Genomic DNA, 20,686 nt, shown 5'->3' with positions numbered 1-20,686 from the left:
GACAACGGGCGCGAGAGGCGCGGCAAAGGCCCTGGGGGGGTGAGAAGCTCCGGGAGCAGGCAACTACACTAGGAAGAACCCTAGGAGAGTGTGAGTGCACTAAGGGAAGCCTCCAGGGGCAGAAGCGTGTGTTGAGAGGTGCCCCAGGAGCAGGCACGGGTATCAAGAGAGGCCCCAGGAATAGGTGAGGCATTTTTCTGATTATTAGAAACCCAGTAATGGGGAGACTAAAAAGCACCTTAGAGGGGTTCCTCAGTATTGGGGACCCCGAGGGGCCTAAAAGGCCAGGTAAGGCTTTGGTCCGCCTGATCCTAAGCTGACATCAAGGATTGACAGGACCCCAAGGGGTCAGTTAGGCCAGGTAAGGCTCAGGCCACCTGAACCTAAATGGACTCATGATGTTGGCAAGAACCCAGTAGGGTCAGAAAGGCCAGGTAAAGCTCCGGCCGCCTGAGCCTAATCCGGTATCCACCATTAACGGACTTTAGAGGGACCAGGAAAGGTTTAGGAGGACAGCCCAGGTGGCGTGATAGCCTTGGGAAGATTGGAGACGGGCGTCGGGGCATGACGAGCCCCAGGGGCACCAGGTGGGTGACAGGCCCGGGGGTGTCAGAGAGGGGCGCCAGAGAGGGCACCGGAGAGCCAGGACAGAATAAACCTCCAGGAGCAGCTGCGAGGCATGGGGCGTGCTAAAGGGGAGGTAGGAGGCACACATTGCCCATAAGGCTGGGGGTGTTGGAACACCCCACTTGGAACGGAGGTAATACCAGCGCAGTGTCAAGGTGAGAGTAGGCAGCCTCCCTTACTGAACTTATAAGAACAAAGACGTGGCGGGTGAGACGAGGGTGCTGGATCACCATAATTGACATGGCAGGGGGGCGCTAGTGAGTTCACGGCCACTCGCAGGTCCCACTCCGTGACAAGGGGTAGAAGGTGAAAGATGCTCTGGGGAAAGACAGAATTAATGGAATGGGGGAGGGTAATGAAATTGGAGGTGGAAAGGAAATGTGGTTGGGAGAAGGGTGATGAAATGAAGGAAGTCAGCCACTGATGGATAAAATCAAAAAGTGAGAAAAAAAGAATTTAAAAAAATAAAAGGAAGTAAATTAAAGAAGATCTCATGTTTTAATAATGTGGGATTGAGGTGTAGAGGGGGCTAATCACGCTTCCTGGGATGGCTGGGAAGTGGAAGTGATGAAGGATGGTGCTTTTGGGAAGCCCCTGCTCATGGAAATCCAAGCTGGGCACTCACCTTGTTTGTCTCCCATGCTCCCCTAAACCCCACTCTTGGATCTGTTTGTGCCATGCAACCTAGATAGCTGGCATGTCCTCTGCAGGTTGTTTGCATAGGGTTGCACCCCTGGGGGTGGGAAGGTGACACCCCGGGGGGTGAGAGGGGGAGTTGGTTTGGTGTCAGAACCTCCCCCTGGGCAGTAGAGTTCAGGGGGTAGAAAGTTTTTCCAGAACAGGAGGGTGGGAGAGGAGACACTGTGTCTTGGGATGCTGGAGGACTGCAACTTTTGTGTGGCTACTCCCCACAGATGAGTCACCTATTAATGCAGGGGTGGGCAACTATTTTGGGCAGCGGGCCACTTACTGAGTTTTGGCAAGCCATCAAGGGTCGCATGAGAGGCAGCCAGGGGCAGATAAATATTAATTTTCTAAATTTTTGGGAGGCCCCGCAGGCCAGATAGAATGGCCTAGCGGGCTGCATTTTGGCCACCCCTGCATTAATAGAACATGAGTTGGGTAACATGGATCAGAGATAAACCTGTCTTTGAGTAGCATAACTTTGTTGCCTAAAGTGCTTAAAACTAGTTTCAGGTATTAATGTGTGGACAGTCCAGGGGTTAAGAGCTCCAGAAGCTGCCTAAAATGAACATGTAGCAAGACTCTAGGTAGGATTGAGGTTAAAATACATGGAGATGTTTTCTTTTTATATTTATATCTAATAATGTAAATACATTTATCAAGTTTTTTTGCAATTGGTTTGATAAGGAGTTTGACTTGGAAAATTTTTGGTGAGCTGTATTGTCATGATACCTTTTTCTTTTGAACCCCAGAATGGAGAATATTCGTCAATGTGGAGTAGCACTGTGCATCATGTTGGGATTTTCTCTCCTTACGGCATCCATTGGAAGCTCCATTGTAAAAGACCGTGAGTCTGGTGCAAAGCGGCTGCAGCACCTCACTGGGCTTGGCTACAAGACTTACTGGCTTGGTAACTTCCTTTATGATATGGTAGGTTCTATGGATAGCAACATGCGTCTTTTTAAAGCTGTATATGTCATTCTGAATGGGTTGCTTTAGTGAACTCAAACTAAAAGAACAGGTTAGAGACTACTTGGAAAAGCTGGATGTGTATATGTCCATGGGGCCAGATGGGATGCACCTAAGGGTGCTGAGGGAGTTGACTGATGATGGCCAATGGCTCTGCAATCACATCTTTGAAAACTCATGGTGATCAGGAGAGGTCCCAGATGAATGGAAAAGGGTAAACAGTGTCCATATTTAAGAAAGGGAAGAAGAAGGATCTAGGGAACTACAGACCAGTCAGTCTCACCTTAGTCCCTGGAAAAATCATCTGGCAGGTCCTCAAGGAATCCATTTCTAAGCACTTGGAAGAGAAAAGGTGATTAGGAACAGTCAGCATGGATTCACCAGGGGCAAGTCATGCCTGACCAACCTGATTCCCTTCTATGATGAAGTGACTGGCTCTGTGAATGTGGGGAGACTGGTGGATGTGGTGCATCTTGATTTTAGCAAGGGTTTTAATATGGTCTTCTGCAACATTCTCACAGGCAAGCTAAGGAAGTATGGGCTGGATGAATGGACTGCAAGGTAGATAGAAAACTGGCTGGGGCATCGGGCTCAGAGAGTAGTAATCAATTGACTCAATGTTAGGTTGGCAGCCAGTATCAAGTGGAGTGCCCCAGGGGTCAGTCCTGGGGCCGGTTTTGTTCAATGTCTTCAGCAACAACCTGGAAGATGGCATAGAGTGCACCCTCAGCAAGTTTGCAGATGACACCAAGGTAGGGGAAGTAGTAGATATGTTGGAGGGTAGGGATAGGATTCAGTAACATAGACAAATTGAAGGATTGGGCCAAAGGGAATCTCATGAGGTTCAACAAGGACAAGTGCAAAGTCCTTCACTTAGGATGGAACAGTCCCATGCACCAGTACAGGCTGGGTGCTGCCTGGCTGGGCAGCAGTTCTGTAGAAAAGGACTTGGTGTTTACAGTGGACAATAAGGTGAACATGAGCCGCGGTGTGCCTTTGTTGCCAAGAAGGCTAATAACATACTGGGCTGCCTTGGTAGGTGTGTTGCCAGTAGGTCAAGGGATGTGATTATTCCCTTCTATTCGGCAGTGGTGAGGCCAAATCTGGATACTATGTTCAGGTTTGGGCCCCCTACTACAGAAAGGATGTGGATGAATGGGAGAGAGTCCAGTGGAGGGCAACAAAAATGGTGAAGGAGTTGTGGAATGTGACTTACGAGAAGAGGCTGAGGAAATTGGGCTTTTTTAGTCTAGAGAAGAGGAGACTAAGAGAGGACTTAACAGCATCCTTCAACTGCCTGAAGTGGGGTTCAAAAGAGGATGGAGCTAGACTGTTCTAAGTGGTGGCAGATGACAGAACAAGGAGCAATGGTCTCAAGTTGCAGCAAGGGAAATTTAAATTAGGTACTAGGAAGAATTTTCTCACTAGAAGGGTAATAAAACACTGCCACAGGGTACCCAGAGACATGATGGAAGTTCTGTCCTTGGAGGTTTTGAAAACCCCGCTAGACAAAGCTTTGGCTGGGATGATCTAGTTGGGGTGGACCAGCTTTGAGCAGGAGGCTGGACTAGATGACCTCCTGAGCTCCCTTTGAATCCTGATTGTGTACTATTCTAAAGAAATCACGTCCACAATAAAATATATTTCTAAACAAATGGAAACTTTGTCAGCTAAATTGTTTAGGGCAACATCCATTAGCACTGATACATGCTAATAATAAGGCATTTGTTCTGTAACTGAGTTTCCCTGAGTTATCCACTATAACATTCCCACATTAACACTGTGTGATCATCCTCTATATGGGAAGGATTGTGTTTTTTGTTGACTTGTGAACTGCACTATCTATTTCTGATCGTCTCTAGAGTAAATAGCAGCATGTTTAGATTCGCATGCAGTTCAGGGTCCTTACACCAAAAATAGCCTTATAAGCAAGTTGTCCATCTTGCAAACAGAGAATGAGAGATTTTAATGCTTCTGCAGGTGGTTTAGATTGTCATCAGCACAAATTCACTGTCCTAGAGCTAATCTTCTCATTCAGTTAGTATACAGAAACACATGAACATTTTTCTTTCCTTTGAAATTATCAAGGTAATTATTACCTGCTTTCTAACTGTTCCTATTCTGTTCCTTACAATTGAAAAGATGTAATTGTCCAGTGGGAAGTAACTTCTGAAAGGCAGGATTTAATCCATCACATCCTGTCAGATGATCACTGTGGGTGAAAATGCATGTCTCCCTTTGTAAAACCTGAGAAATTTGTTTTTTTATTTAAAAACACTGGTGTGGGTAGAGTAATGGAATTCACCTTCTTGGCTCATATCCAAATAGCAGCGCATCCAGTCTGCTCTTACTTGCTCAGTGGTCCCTAAGTATGGTCAACCATTGTATCTGGATAACTGAATTCTGTGATCTTATTTAAACAAATTATCTTCCTTCTGGTTTCTCTCTAGTCCTGCGGAGATCTTTCCCTGAGTTTAGCATGAGCCAGTTGGAGGCTTCCAACCAGAAGCTAGGCTTATAAAACCCTAGTTTCTATTCCCTTATAGCAAGGGTGGGCAAAATATGGGCCTCAGGCTGGATCTGGCCTACCAAGGGATTCTATACAGCCTGCAGTGGGTCCCTTGGCCCTTCCCAGCCCAAGCATGGCGGGCAACCTGGCCCATGTGCCTGTCCTGCTGCCCTCTGGCATATGGTGGGGTGGGGGTGGCACAGGACTTCACTTCCCAGCACCGCTAGTATCTCTACTACTGAAAGACCTGGCTCTACTGCCGAAGCACCCTGGCTCATCTGCCCTGCACACATCACTAGGGGCACTGGATGGAATGGGTGGGAGGGCAGGCAGGGTCTCCATGGAGGCTGGGGAGGGTGTGCTTGGCTGGGTGGGAAGCAGTGTCCAGCAGCATGACAGGTGGGCAGGGGCCAGGGTTGGAGTCATGGGGTAGTGACAACACAGGGCGTGGGCCTGGAGCAGCATTGCAACCTGCTCTTTGCATGTCCCTACCATGCAGGAAGTGGATCGTGGATCACGGCTCTGCTTTAGGCCATGGTCCTGCTCTGTTACTTCCCCACTATTCCATCCCTGGACCCTGCCTGCCTGTCCTGCTCTAGGACGCCTCTCTCTGCCCATTTGCATCCCCATCCTGTCTGCTTGGGCTAGCGTGCCATGACCTCAGAGGTCCTGGCTGGTCTTCATGGAGACCCTGTCCACCTCTCTGTCTGGTGCCCCTGGTAGTGGGTGCAGGGAGGTTGACCCTGTACTGGGTAGGATCAATTGCCACCTCCCCCCAGTCTACAACAGCTCTCAAATTTGCTAAAGCGGCCCTTCAGCCAAAATAATTGCCCACCCCTGCCTTAGTCACCTGTCTGCAGGCCTTGTTTAACAGGGCACAGAAGTTCAGTATCAGCAGGTTTACCACCTTGCAACCATCCTCTGTGCAGCCTGTACCCCACAGACTGCTATCTGTAGGAATATACTCTCTCTAGTCAAGGAATTAGGGATCCCTATTTCATCCCTTGGTCCTCAACTTCATTGACCTCTGAAATCCTAGAACAGGGGTCAGCAACCCCCAGCACATGTGCCAAGCATGCCATTTGTTCGGCACACCACTGCCAATCCGGGTTCTAGGCAGCTGGTGCCAGCCACAAAGCCTGGGCTGCTCCCAGCAGGTAGCTGGGCAGCTGCAAGCCCTGCTGCAAGCAGACCGGGTTCTGTGGTTGGCAGCAGCTTCCCAGAGCCTGAGCCTGTTGCAGCCAGGAGGCTGCAAACATCTACTCCAGGCTTTGGCATTAGCTCCATACTGGTGGGTGCATGTGTGCCTTGGAGCGGGCAGTGGGGGAGGGGCCTGAGGCAGCGCAACCCTGGTCTCTCCCCAACTCCCAGCACAGAGCTGATGATTGGGCTCTGGAGCCAGGCTGTCTCACTTGTCCTGTGGCCCAGGAGTTGTTTGAGGCCAGTCTGGGCTCTGGGCAGCTGCAGCGGGGAGGCTGCAAACAGCTGCGCCAGGCTCCACAGCCCTGGCATCAGCTCCATGCTGCCGGCAATTGCGCATACACCTCGGAGCGGACAGCGAGAGAGCTGTGCTGCCTCAGGCCTATCCCCACCATCCACTCCGAGGTGCGTGTGCACCCACCAGTATGAAGCTGATGCCAGAGCCCCAAGCAGCTGTTTGCAGCCTCCCAGCTGCAGCCAGCCCAGGCTCTGGCAGCTGCTGCTAACCACAGAGCCCAGGCTGCTTACAGCAGGGCTTACAGCTGAGCCTGCCTGACTCCCACCTGCTCTGAGCCCAGCCCAGCCCAGTCCTCCACTGAGGTGAGGCTGGCACTGCCCCTTGCCAGGAGCACCACACCTTTCGCAGGCTTAGCTGTGGGTGGTTGGGCTGATGGGCAGGCTGCAGGCCATGGCCTTGGCCAGCTATGCTGCAGCCTGGGGGACTGGCTTCCTGGGGAAGCACAGGGACTCTGGCAGGACCAGGGCATTGTTGGGTTGGACTTTGTCGTGTGGCTCAGGAGCCCGGCTTCATGTGCCTACGCATCTGGTTCTGTGTGTGTGCCTGTCTGGTTCTGTGTGTGCACATGTGTCTGGTTCTGAATGTGTGTATGCATGTGTCTGTTCTGGGTGTGTTCTGGTTCTTTGTGTTTGTGCACGTGGTTCTCTTTGTGCATGTCTGGTTCTTTCTCTTTCTCTTTCTCTTTCTTTTTCTCTTTCCTCTTTTTCTTATTTGTCTCTTTTTTTCTTTCTCTCATTGCAACATGCTCAGCAAAAAGGAATACACAACAACAAAGGCAACATTTAGGATTATTAAATACACTATTATGCAGTGCGTCCTGCCATGTACATCTCCCCCCAGCTCTCATTTTGTTTTTCTGGCATGCCAGCACTCTGGTACCTTCCAAGGTAGACATATTGTGGGGGTTTTTTGGCACTAGAGGTCCATTGGCTTGAAGAAAAAAAGGCAATGGAATTGTGGCAATGGAAGCAGAGAAGATAAGGGACTTTCTTGAGGTCACACATCACATCAGTGGCCAAACTATCAGGGCAGGACCCAGGTGTGCTGTTTTTCAGTCCTGTGCTGCTGTGCCTCACCCATTCCTCAAGCTAGACGTCATGTTAATGGTCACCAGGAATGTGTATCCAGGGGAGGTTTATGTTCCTTGTTGTCTAGTAAAACCATTACTGCTGTGTGTAAATGCAAGAGTTTGCTCCAACTGAAAGGTGAGGGGAAAAATTCTAACTGAACACATTCCCATTTGTTAGAGTGACTTTTCAGGCTGTCTCACTGTTCTGCTGTGACTCCAGGAATGTTCAGTGAAACCTTGCTCCATGCGCACCCCATACTGGCGCAAGTAGGATATAGCTTGGTGAATTGGATCAAGAGTCCCACAAGGGTTTATCATCTGGAAGAGCTAGCCTGTTACAGTGACATTTGGGAATTGCAGATAGGATTAAGATAAAGGTAATATGTGGCACTTGGATTCTGTTTCCTCATGGTTTTTGAGTAGGGCAGTGCCCCAGGGGAGAAACCCAACTGAGCCTATATCTCTACTGCTGGCACATTTCTGATAGGCAATATAATTATCTGGGGAACATAGAGTTGCTACCAACTGTACAGGCACTTCTGTGTTAATTGGTTAAGACCAATAGGAGATGCTCACCTGCACTACCCCTATTTTTCTTTTTTCTAGCTGTTTTACTTGGTTCCGGTTATCCTGTGCGTTGGTGTTATTACTGCCTTCCAGCTATCCGCCTTCACTTTTCGACAGAACTTGGCAGCCACTGCTCTCCTGCTGATACTCTTTGGGTATGTGATTGGAAATGCTGCTCCGGAATTATGGATTGTAAGAAACAAACAGAAATCTTTAGGTTTGGTTTGCACCTGCTGCTGGGTGCATGGTTTTGTCTCTTTGCAGACAATTATGATTCAGCTAAAGCTACTGAGGGAACAAACTGCAGACTGAAGCTGAATACTTCATGGGGAAAGTGTGTGGGAGAGATTTACTCCCTCAAAATGAGATCTGTGCTGGAAATATTTCCAGAAAAATTGGTGGTTGTTCTCATTAAAGGGCTCATCTAGGTGCCAAAAATAGTAGCATTATCAGGTCAGTATTGCAATGGCCTAATGTACAGTTTATCACTAGACAATGAAACTATTTTAAATTGCATCCACTTGCTGTGGTATTAATGTCCAGTGAGTAATGTGGGCAAGTTTGAGCACTAGATTGGCTAAGACTATCCCTACAATGGATCTTACGTGGAAGCAAAAGGCTTTTCTAAGCCCACCTGACCTCATTTCTCCCAAGCCAACTTTTACAGGTGAAATTGCTGCCAATAAGCACAAAGTATTGATGGATGAGGAAGCTTATGATGTAGGACCCTCCACATTGGATCTAAGCAGTGATCCTTTTGTTTCCACTGTCTCCAGCAGTAACTAGTTCCAGATAATTGCGAAGAATGTTCAAGATGAACAGTTATGAAATGCCCTAAATATAGCTTTATATATGAGGATAGATACGGTTTCTAAGTATGTATTTTATTGTAGGCATTCATCTATAATTCCTTTCATAATGTCAGGCTCCATCTTGACACCACTTGGGTTTTTTGCTCTGCCTGGGGGAGCCTCTTGGGATGCTCTTTCATAATCTCACTCTTTGGAGAGTCAGAGATCTCCTTCCAGTTCCTTGCTCTGAATTTATTCATGCTGTATTCCCATTTGTTGTTACGTCAGAATTGTCCCTGAGCTTAAATTGTATTTCTCTATCCATATTCCCCAGTGGCTTCTACAATTTATTAATAGAGTGCAAATGCATCTCCTCTCAGTTTTGCCTTGCTGGGCTGTTTTAGTCTCTTCTCATAAGATAAGGTTTCTATTAACCTAATTACCTTTCTGCTGTTCTCTGCATGTGCTGCAGTTTGAGTTTACCTTTTTTCAAAAATGGGTGACTGTAATTGTGCACATTATTCCAGAAAAAGCCTCACCAGCTTCATAGTTTCATAGTTGGTAGGGTCAGAAGGGATATCTGAGCAGATAATCAAGTCCGACCCCTGCCACGGGTTGGAAACAATGCTGGGGTCAGATGACCCTGGCAAGGTGTATATCTAGCTTCCTCTTAAAGACTCCCAGGGTAGAAGCCAGCACCACTTCCCTTGGAAGTTTGTTCCAGATCCTAGACTGTGAAGTACTACCTCCTGATATCCAGCCTGAATCTGCTCTCTGTCAGCTTATGGCCATTGTTCCTTGTTACTCCTGGTAGTGCTCAGGGGAACAGGGACTCTCCCATTGCCTGCTGGTCTCTCTTGGCCAGTTTATAGATGGCCACCAGATCCCCTCTCAGCTTCCTCTTGTGGAGGTTGAACGGGTTCAGATCCCATAGCCTATCCTCATAGGACCTGCTGTACTGCCCCCTGATCATGTGAATGGTCCTCCTCTGGATCCTCTTGATGTTGTCCACATCCCTCTTGAAGTGTGGCGCCCAGAACTGGATGCAGTATTACAACTGGGGACTGACCAAGGTTGCATAGAAGGGGAGTGTTGCCCTGAGGGGTCAGGCCAGTGCTCAGGATCTCAATATTGTGCTGTTAGACAGGAGGGCATGGTGTACAATTGCACATATACAAACACACAAATCAGTTAGTTACACACACACACACACACACACACACACACACTACCAGCTAAGGCACATATACATCCAAACCTGCCTAGGCACAATTCAAGCATATACATTATACACCCCAAAAGTTAGACACAGATCACTAATTCATATATCATGCACACAATGCCGTGCGTGTGTGTGTGTGTGTGTATATACACACACACACGAAACTCAGATATACTCACATTCAAAATAACTAGTCTAGGTTCATTAACACCGTTTAAGCCCATACATGCTATGCACACCAAATTTAGACAGAATCAGTTACCAGTTACCAGCACCTGCACATTCAGTACACATATGTAGATTACTAATTTATATCCCCCCCCCCACAGACACACACACACAATGATATCTATATATGTGTATATATATGTGTATTCACTAATTTACACAAATACCACCCACTGAAGTCCAGGAGGAGAGAGAGAGACAGAGAAAGAGAGTCCAAATTATAGGAGGAGGTGTGCAGGTAATATCTACCTATCCAGGCTGGAAAGGGGTCCTTGTCCAGTAGATGTTGTCCAGAGGGGAGTCACCGGCAGGGCCTCTGGGTGGATAGATGGTATGGCATGGTGCTGGTCCAGATGGAGAGGGCATTCCACTGCGTCTGTCTTCACTGCCCCTTTGTATAGGGGCAGACCTTGTGTGACTCTAGTGACAGGAGGCATGCCTAGGCAAGGGTCATCCCCTGGCGTATTGAGCATGTGTGCAGGGATGTGCAGTTTTGGGTGTCTGTAATGGTGAGAGTTGCTGGTTCTTCAGGGTCTTTTATCTTTCAAATGCTGGTCTTGTTTCTGTTCCTGGGTGAGGTCTATGGTTCCTGGATGAATCAACATGAGGTGATGGCCCAGTCATTACAGACCATTCAGTAGAGGCCTGCTACCACTGTATTTCAATCATTCCCAATCATTCTCATTCATCGGGGAACCAATTTACATGGGAAGGGTATGTGACTCATACCACTACAACATGGGATGCCCAGGCAGAGGACACAAGATGGAGGCTTGACATAGAAAATAGAAACTTGACATGACTTTGGTTCACTTACAAACACAGGCCTAAACCATACAATATCCATATGAAACAATAAAAATCAATATGATAATAATACAATATACAACAGTAAGAATCAATACAAACCTAATAATAATACAATATAAAACAGTGGATATCCCAAACCAAAAACTTGCTACCAAAATAAAAATGTTTAAAGCTTATCTGGGCTCACTTATTCTTATCTATAGGGAATAGAGAGGGAGAGAAAAAGTCAGAAATGGTTGGGGAAGGGGAAGGCATGCATTTTAAAATAAAATTAAAAAAAGAAAAACTGGGGGTTTTGCTACAGGAGGATTACCTCCTTGGACCTGGCCATGATGTATCTGTGGATTCATGACAAGGTGCGGTTAGCCTTTCTGACTGCATCCCCACATTAGCGGCTTATGCTCATCTTTGAGTCAATAATAACTCCAAGATCCTTTTCTGCCTCTGTGCTGGTGAGAGGGGAGTTCCCCAGCCTGTAGGTATGCTGCTGGTTCTTCCTCCCCAGGTGCATCACCTTACACTAGTCAGTGTTGAAACCCATCCTATTCTCATCCGCCCACCTCTGTAACCTGTCCAGATCTGATTGCAACTTGTCCCTCCCCTCTAGCGTGCCCACCTCCCCTCACATCTTGGTGTCATCTGTGAATTTGAACAAGGTGCTATTCACCCCCTCGTCGCTGATGAAGATGTTGAACAGCACAGGCACGATGACTGAGTCTTCTTGAATGATGGCAGTAATACCCTTCTATCTCAGTTGGAAGCATGTTACTCAATACATCCTAAGAGTGCATTTGTCTTTTCCCTTGCTGTATCTCAAAGGTAGACTACCTACGATCAGCTAATGATCCCATAATTTTGCTTCCTCTGTTGCTTCCAACTAATGAGCCTTAAAGAAAAAAGTCTTAAGGTTACTCTGTTCTTATTATACATATATAAATTAAATCCTTTTAGAATCCTGCCACCAGTGAAAATAGGAGAATAGACTACTATACAAATCCTAACTTATCTCCTCCTGCCAAACACATTTTAAACCAGTATCGAACCTGATTTGAAGTGTCTCCTGAAGCCAATAATATGTTTTCCACTTAGTTCAATTGGCTTCAAAACTTGCCCACTGTGTATTTTCTGTGACCTAAAAGTGCTGACAGATTTTGTTACTTTAATCCAGTAGCGTCAGAACTTCCAGCTTCATGGGCCAGGCAAGTGGTGGGCAGTTGGTCTGTGGGTTGAATCTTGCATGAGAGTTGAGTGTGATCTCAGCATGCCAGATTTGGCTGTGCTCCATTCCTACTCTGCACCCCAGATCTAGCTGCATGCTGGATCTGGCTATGCAGCAGCCTGAATCCTGTGTGCTTGGATCCAGCCACAGACCAACCCTGAGTGCCAGCCTGATCACATGCCAGCATTTGGTGAACAGGGTCACGTTACGTGGCCTGCAGGGTTCCGCACAGGTCTGGAAGTTTGGCAACAGGGAAATAGCAATTGAGGCTGAACTGCTTTCCTGCTGCCAAATTTCCAGACCACTGGGGAACCCTTTGGGCTGGATGATGTGGCAGAATGCCATCTCTGTTTCTCCTCAAATTCTGCCAGCAGGTGGATCACCAATAGGACAACTTGGTGACCATCGTCACTGCAGAGAGCAGACACGTCTGGTCCCATTGGCTTCAGGTAACCATGAGTTGCAACCTGAGCTGGATACATTCCTGAGGGTGGGGGGAAACCTGCTTCCTCTGCCTATGTGACTGGCCTCGCACTCCTGGGTTGGGGCTAGAGACCCTGCCAGTCTACCCGGCAACCAGTGATGTATTTCAAATTGGTTGGCTGGCAGCCAATAGCTACTGTCCTTCATTGGATCAAGTAAATGAGGTCATAATGTCTATATAAGTTAAGGACTGCCCAGGAGGTGGAGCAGCAGCCATGATGAGAACTCTCAGAGAAGTGGGGCCATCTGAAACTTGCTCTTTCTCTTGAAACTCATGTTCTATGATATGCTTGCCTCCAGAGGTAATCTCTACCTGCCTCTGGATGATACTTGTGAGTAAGCTACTTGAGATCTAACTAGGTATGTAGCTTTCAGTAATCCAGATGCATGATCAAAGGCTACCATGCCACTATTTGCTTTAAGGTAAGAAATGCTCCTGTGCTAAGCCCCCCCTACTGGCCCACCACAGAAGACACTTCTGTGAAGGCTGGATCTGGGCCACAGGCCAGAGGTTGAGCTCCAAAATGAGTTTTAACCAAAATGAGCCCCTTTTTGCAATATATGGTTAAGGTCATTTCACAGTGTAGATTTGCTAACAGAAAAGGTTGAATGTCTATGAAAGCAGGCCTATATCTGACTTATAATAAAGTTCTAACCTTTAAGGATATTCCCTCAGAATTTCATGAGCTTTGTCCAACTTCAGTTAAAGTCAACGGCATCACACATGAACCAGTTTAAGCGATCAGAAACTGGTTTAAACCTGTAACAGAACAGATATTCAGTGCACATAAACCAGTTTCAAAATAGCTGAAACTGATTTGACACAAACCTGATTGAATATGGTAACTGATTTGGCTCAAACCGGTTTATGCAATGTCTGTCCCAGGCCCTTGCTGGTTTAAATTAAACCAGAGACCCCCAGCATCCCAGCATGCTCTTGGGGCTGGGCTCTCTGTTCTAGCCCAGCCAGGCTGTCCCCACATCTCTGCTTCCCAGCCAGAGCAAGGACAGGCAGGGGTGGGGGTTTGGCCAGGGCAGGGTTTAGTTCCACCCCCCTCTATCCCACCGGCAGTGACCCAAGCAGGGTCTTCCAGGCACTCCCCCCTCACTGCTGCAGCACAAGGGTACCATGGTCTCTGAGGCAGAGCGGGGCAGGGAGGACAGTTAGTCTCCCCTCTACCCCCACAGGCAGTTGGGTGACCCTGCCCTTGTCACCACTCTTGCTGTCCCTCCCCAGGGACCCTGCCTGGCCATGCCCCCTTCCTGCTGCTGCAGCAAGAGGGGATGAGGCCCTTGTTGGGGGAAGCAGCCCCTGTCATAATGTGGGGGAGTGTAAGACCCTTCCTGGCGGGAGCACTACACTGCGGGGCTGGCAGAGCTGCGATGGGCTGTGCGTGGCAGCACAGGGGTCTGTGGTGGGCCAGAGCCCTTCAAGACCCCCAGAGTACTGCTGCACCCTGCTGGGAAGGGGCTCACACTCTGGGAAGCCATGATGGGCTGCTGCAGTGGTGGCTAGGCTGGGCACATGGTACTGCAGTGGGGTCTGCCCAGCCCAGCCCAGCCACCGCTACTCTGTGTTTGGGGCGAGCCCCCTCTAGGCAGGGTGGGGCTTATTCAGCCACTGGCCCCAACCACAAAGTGGCAGCAGCTGGACTTGGCAGACCCCACTATGGTCCCAGTGGCCTCTCTGTGCTTGGAGCAAGCCCCCTCCCAGAAGAAGGGATCTTATTCAGCCACTGGCACTGCAGTGGTGTCTATCTGGCCTGGCTGCAGCCACTGCTTGGCCTTTGTTTGGAGCCAGCAGCTGAATAATCCCCCTCAGGCTTGGAGAGGAGTGGCCAAAGCACAGACTGAGCAGCCCTGCCCCTTCCTGGCAGCTGGAGTGGCAAGTGGTGAGTGACCATGACAGACAGTGGCCTGTCGTGGCTTCATGGAACATGAGCTCCTTCCTGGCAGGGGCCACTCTATGCTGCAGCGGGCTTGCAGGGGTTTGGCCTACTTCAGACCCTGGTGCTGCTACATGCAGCCCGCTGAAGCTCTGCCAGCCCCTCAGTGCAGCACCCCCACTGGGAAGGGGCTCACGCTCCCCCACATTATGACAGGGACTACTGCCCCCAACGAGGGCCTTCCCCCTCCCGCTGCAGCAGCGGGGTTGGGACACAGCCAGGTGCTGGCCAGCAGGGCCCCTTTGGATTGAGGGGCAGGGACATGGGTTATTCCTTCTCCCTCCATTGTCCAGTGGAGGGGACAGCACAGGGCCTGTTCTGGGGCAGGGAGCACGGTTGCAACGGTGGGCAGACCTGGCTCCCAGTGGGGATAGAGGGGAAACTGACTCTCCTCCCTGCTCCTGTCTGCCTCAGGGTCCATGGTGTCCTGCTGCTGCAGCAGTGAGGGGGGAGTGCCTGGCAGACCCTGCTTTGGTCCTGTTGGTGGGATAGAGAGGGAAGAATTAAACCCCTCTCTGCCCAGATCAGCCTGGACTGGCCACTCCCCGGGCAACACAGCTTCCCTGCAGCTGAGGGCCTGCTTTAGCACACCCCTGCTTCTGGCCTGAGCAACTTCAGGCATGTGCCTGCATTGCCTTGGTTCAAGGAGAATATTTATCCTGTTACAAACTGTTCAGCCTAGACAGGTTGAACTAAGCTGCAAAGGTTGAACTAATTCAGGCTCTGGCTTTTTGAATGTCTGTCCCTAGCCAAGAAGATAACTTGTAGATTTCAGAGACAATGGAAAAAGTCTTACTTTCAGGAACTCTTACAAGTACGGTCACAATCAAGTATTCAGAAATTTAACCTGCCTCTGTGAAACTCTGTAGTATACAAACTGATTTATTTATAGAGAGCCTTCTTCCCAATCTCCTCCAGCCCCAATCCTCCTACACAGGTTTTTCCTACACTACACAGTATATAGGACCTTACATAACTTCTCTGTATCCATGTTCCATGTAGCACACTTTCCCCTCTTTTTTTCAGAAAAATTGTGATTTGTGAGTCTTGCCCTGCCTAAGATAAAGATTGTATGAAGGAAGTTTAACTACATGATGTTTTAAAAACGTCTCATTGTATTTCATTCAAGCAAAGTTACCAATATTTTGAAAGCTTCTCAGGCTTAGGACTTAGCTGTCTTTATTCTCGCTTGCTGGAAGAACCGTTTTTACAGCATTGTCTTTCATGTACTTCTATCCAGACTGATCTATCATTAGTTCAAACAAAATAAAATCTAACAGTTGCAAGTAGATAAAATAGAATCTGGGGCTGGCTGGTATGAACTGTCTTATTGCTTAGCATACGTAGCCTACTTAGGTTTAAATCTGCTCACATTTAAATCAAGATGAATTCCATTTAATTATTTCATTCTGCTGAACCTAGTGTTTTATACTGTAGTTACATTGTTGTAGCTTGGAGCAAGCCTTGGACTAGTGATTTTCCAGCTCCAGTTAAAGGAACTGCAGAAGAAGGAAGGGAAAAAGGGAAAGAGAATTGAGTGCCAAGGAATGGAAGTTGCGATCTTCATTCAGCCCCAAACTTCTGAGATTTTGAAAACGTCACTTCTTTTTCTGTTTCTGTGTACCAGGAACAAACCGCCCCTATGATTCAGTGAGCTTGGCAGGTTCTGTTGAGTATGTGGAGATCCTCAGATATAAATTGACTGAAAAGTGTGACATAATCTAGTGTTAAGACTAGATAGGACCATTATCATAGAGACCATTATATATTCATAGACGGATGGCACAGGGTAGGAAAGAAAAATAGATTTCAAGGCAAAATGAGTGTATCTGGAGTATATGCCTAAAAATGCTCAAGTCCAAATTGATTTTGTAATAGCTGATGGAACTGCATATATTATCATATTTATTTTCTTTCTTTCTTTTTTTTTGAATCATTAGTGCATCCTTAATGGCTCTGCTCCTTGCATTGTGCATACAGTCCTCCCATTTTTAACTACACAGAAGCTTGCATTTTCTATCCAATAAGCTGTTCTTTGTAGGACAGTCATACTTGGCTATAGCTAACTGCTCTGAGCTGCATTTGGGGGCAATGTCTGGTGGAGCCATCTCACTCTTCGTCATAAAAGGATAACTTTTTACCCTATATGGGTGACAGAAGCCCTAATTGGGCCCATGATCTCTCTTGTCTTGCTTTCTGTACTCATTTAATTATTTACATAGAAAATATAGCTGCCATACTTTTGGTAGTTTCTTCAGTAACTTCATGTTACTGTTGGTTTTTAACGACAACCACTGTACCAGCCATTATTGTCTGCCATATATAATTAATTGTACTAAATGTGCTGTCTGTAGCAGACATATGCTATCATTTAGGCATAATGGTCAGAGCTCCTTAGTTTCCATTCCAGCTTGTTGTCATTATAATAACCAGTGATAGCTTGAAGCTTGTGGTTTATGCCTAAACAAATGTGTTTTACTATATCTCACTGATGCCTAACTACTGAAAATGACCTGGGTTAGTAATCATTCAGAAATAAAGGTTGTGAGGTTCCTGGATGAGTGAAAGAAAAGATATGAAGCTGATAAATTTAAAAGAATGAGTTATCTGTTTGTATCAAAATAGGAAATATGTGTGTGGAATTCAGGAAAGTATGATATGCTAGATATAAAAGTGAGGAGGAAGAATTTAGGGAAGAGATTATAAACCTTAAAATCAGCAAACAGGTGTTGTGTTTTCTTTAGGGGAATGCCCAGGATACTGAGCAGATGAATCAGGAAGCAGAGTGAACCTAAATTATTTATGTTGCAGTTCTACTTGTTTTTCTCGTTTCAGATATGCAGCTTTACCATGGATGTATTTTGTGTCCAGATTCTTCTCAAGTTCAGATGTAGCCTTCATTTCTTACATCTCCTTAAATTTTGTGTTTGGTCTTTGTACCATGTTGGTGACTCTCTTGCCTCGTTTGTTAGCTATAATTACCAAAACACAGGTCAGTATAAGCCCTGAGCTTTAATTTTTCCTGTAAGTGGTATAGAAATTACTGTGTGGCCTGCTTTGTCAGGCAGAGGAGCACCTTAAAGACTTAACTCACTCAAAAAGGCATAAGCTTCTGAAGACTATAACCTATTTCATCAGATGTGGCATCAGTTTGATGCTATTCATAGGCTATAAGCTTTTGTAGGTTATGAAAGTAGGTTAAAGCTACTTTCTTGCACCATCCAAGGTTAATTTTTGTTTCATATGTTTACCAAAAAAGTGTTTGCACTCTAATAATGGGGAAAAAAACCCAGCTTTAATTGAAACTTTGATATTTTCCAGACTGTTAATTCATAATTTGCATATAATGAGAATTGTTCAGGTCTATTGAGTAGATAATATGCTTTACAAAATTTGTTTGAATAATATTAACATAAGCGATATGCTAATTTTTTCTAGGATCTGACATTTATTGTGTGGATAATGATATGCTCATTAACACACGTATATACTTTTCATTATACTTGATAAAAATTAGGCTTGTGTATTAAGAGGAGACGATGGACAATTAATGTTTCAAAATGCAGTAAAACCTCATAAAATCCGGCTTTTAAAACTCCGGAATTCTCAAAAATCCGGCACCTTAAAAAAATACAGTACACTGCATTATTGCATTAAAAATAGTTTCCCAATACTGCAGAAATTTCTCCAGAAGTTCGGCACTTTTCCGGCTGCCATTGTTTTTGTTCGTCAGTCTGCAGCTATTGTTTCCAACAATGCTCAGTCACTTGTATAGTGTAATAGCAAAGAAGATTGTCCTAAGGCTATGTACTTTCCTCATGTTTCAAAAATCCAGAATTTTCAAATTTCTGGCAGGTGCCTAGGTCCCAAGGATGCTGGATTTATGAGGTTATACTATATATGTAAAAGGCTTGGCTGGGAAATTTGTTTGAATCTAGATTTGGATTATATTTTGGATTTAGATTTAATGATTTACTAGGAGAGGAATCTGCTTTGGATTTTTTAGTATGCTGATCTGGGAAATGCAAGATCACAGAAAAGCTGATTTAACTGGCTGTAATCCTTACATTGTCCTCCATTATGTCAACAGATTTATTATGTATAATATATTGGTGAAATACCAAGTGTTTCCTCATAGTGCACCTAATCTCACTTAAATTGTATATCTCCTGTTATGGTACCATGACTTTCACATTTAATATTTTTATTGAAGAAGCTAGAAACATTTTGTTTCTATATTAGATTTTTGTGAATATAACAAAAGCTTCACAGAAGTGATAGATAACGTTTAGTGGTTTCCAGCAGCTATCTCTTCCTGTTACTATAACTGGGCATCAGAGATCGAATTACACTCCAGCTCTTGGGGAAGTAACCTAAATTACTGTGCAGTATTGGTGCATGTGTAGACATGCCTGCTGTGGAATATTTGTATCATGTAGCAGTAGTAGTAATCTAGCATTATCTATGAACCACAACATGCTAGGATTCCATTGTGCTAGGAACTGTAAAATATAGAATAAGAGCTGGTTCCTAGGCCAAAGGATTGATTTGCATGTCCATCTAATAAATCTAATAAAATGTGGAGAAGTTAGGACTTGATTCATATTTCAGATTGGTGCAAATAAGGATAATTTTTATACTGAAAAACAGTGGAGTTAAAATACTGATGAGTTTAGAATAAAGCTCATAGATTTTAGGTATGACTGATTTGTTGTTGTTTTGTTTGTTTTTTCTGTTGGATGGTGATTCAAAGTTTTTGCCTTTTCTCTCTTTGCCCAACCCTCCCTAAATCCGTCTTCTGCAGAGTTTTGAGAATCTCTACAGCATCTTCAAATGGGCTTTTATTGTTTTCCCCCAATTCTGCTTGGGCCAGGGTTTAATAGAACTCTCCTACAATCAAATCAAGTTTGACCTGACAAGTAATTTTGGAATTGATTCTTATGTGAGTCCTTTTGAGATGAATTTCCTTGGTTGGATCTTTGTGGAAATGGCCCTGCAGGGAACAGTCCTCCTTCTCCTGCGGGTTTTCTTGCACTGGGATCTGATGCAAAAACCAAGGTTTGTTGCATCTATTATTTACACTCTGCTTTTGTGGATATTAACTAATTTCCCAAAGAAAAAGGGAAATGAAATCCTATTGCACACTAGGAAATAGACTATATCTGATCACTATTCTATCTGGCTCTAATGAGCTCATGTATTATAGCTTTCTATTTCTGTATCTTTATCGGTTACATGTGCTGGAAAAGAGAACTTGAAAAGGTAAGTTGTGAGAGGAAGCATAACATTTAAAATTTAATCAAATAACTGAGAAAAGAAAATATATAACTCTGTTCTAATGCTGGTTCTAGTATCCAAAAAGAATTTTGCCAGTATAGCATCTTGGATTTTCTTTCTTTTACATTAATTCCTGGCCTCTAAGCGACCAGATATCCAGAAAAAAAAACACATGGTTAGGGAACTGTCGACTTCTGTTATTTGCTTGCAGGGTTCTCTTCTTCCCTCATCCCTGTTTACTGAAAGATCATGTTGCAAAGCAGTCATCTGCAAAATACTTTAGGATGATTAAACACTCTTTCCTTGTGTGTGAACTCTTGTGTAATGCAGTATGTTGCACTGACCTGTGCTCCCTAAAGCTAGATCCTGCTATATATAATATAAAAGATATATAGATATATATAACATAAAATCTGTTCCTCATCAGAGGTTGATGGACACGTAGGAGTCCTGATTATTTCCATAGGTGAAAGCTTAGTAATGATTTAGTACAAAATGACCAAGTCAGCTCCCAATAGACAATCAAGTATTTATAGATGGCAGAAAGCCCATTGGTTTAGATGCTTGCCCACCTCTGCTACCCGGAGCAGAAAGAAGCAACAACAGAGCAACACCTAACAGGTTCTGGGCAGTGGCTCATGTAAAATGCTGCTTTTCTATTTCACCTTCTCTACAAAAGTTTCCACTGTGTTTATGGGGAAAATGCCAGCACCAGAGCATAGGAATAGGAAGAATGGCTTATTCAGTAAGTTCTCCTGGCTTCCAGTCACCCTGGACTCATTACAGT

At 45.7% G+C, this 20,686-nt stretch overlaps 1 protein-coding gene across 1 annotated transcript in view; it reads left to right on the top strand.

Moving 5' to 3' along the window:
* ABCA13 (ATP binding cassette subfamily A member 13) overlaps positions 1-20,686 on the top strand; it is a 368,570-nt gene that overhangs the window by 270,875 nt on the left and 77,009 nt on the right. The window contains 4 exon segments of the mRNA XM_019537509.1: positions 2,064-2,241; positions 7,963-8,078; positions 17,458-17,614; positions 19,427-19,680. Of these exon segments, the coding sequence (XP_019393054.1) occupies positions 2,064-2,241; positions 7,963-8,078; positions 17,458-17,614; positions 19,427-19,680 (705 nt within the window).

This window comes from Crocodylus porosus, unplaced genomic scaffold (assembly GCF_001723895.1).
Source record: "Crocodylus porosus isolate Cpor-Errol unplaced genomic scaffold, CroPor_comp1, whole genome shotgun sequence".
Taxonomy (NCBI): Eukaryota; Metazoa; Chordata; order Crocodylia; family Crocodylidae; genus Crocodylus; species Crocodylus porosus.
This window is presented reverse-complemented; position numbering and strand designations above follow the sequence as displayed.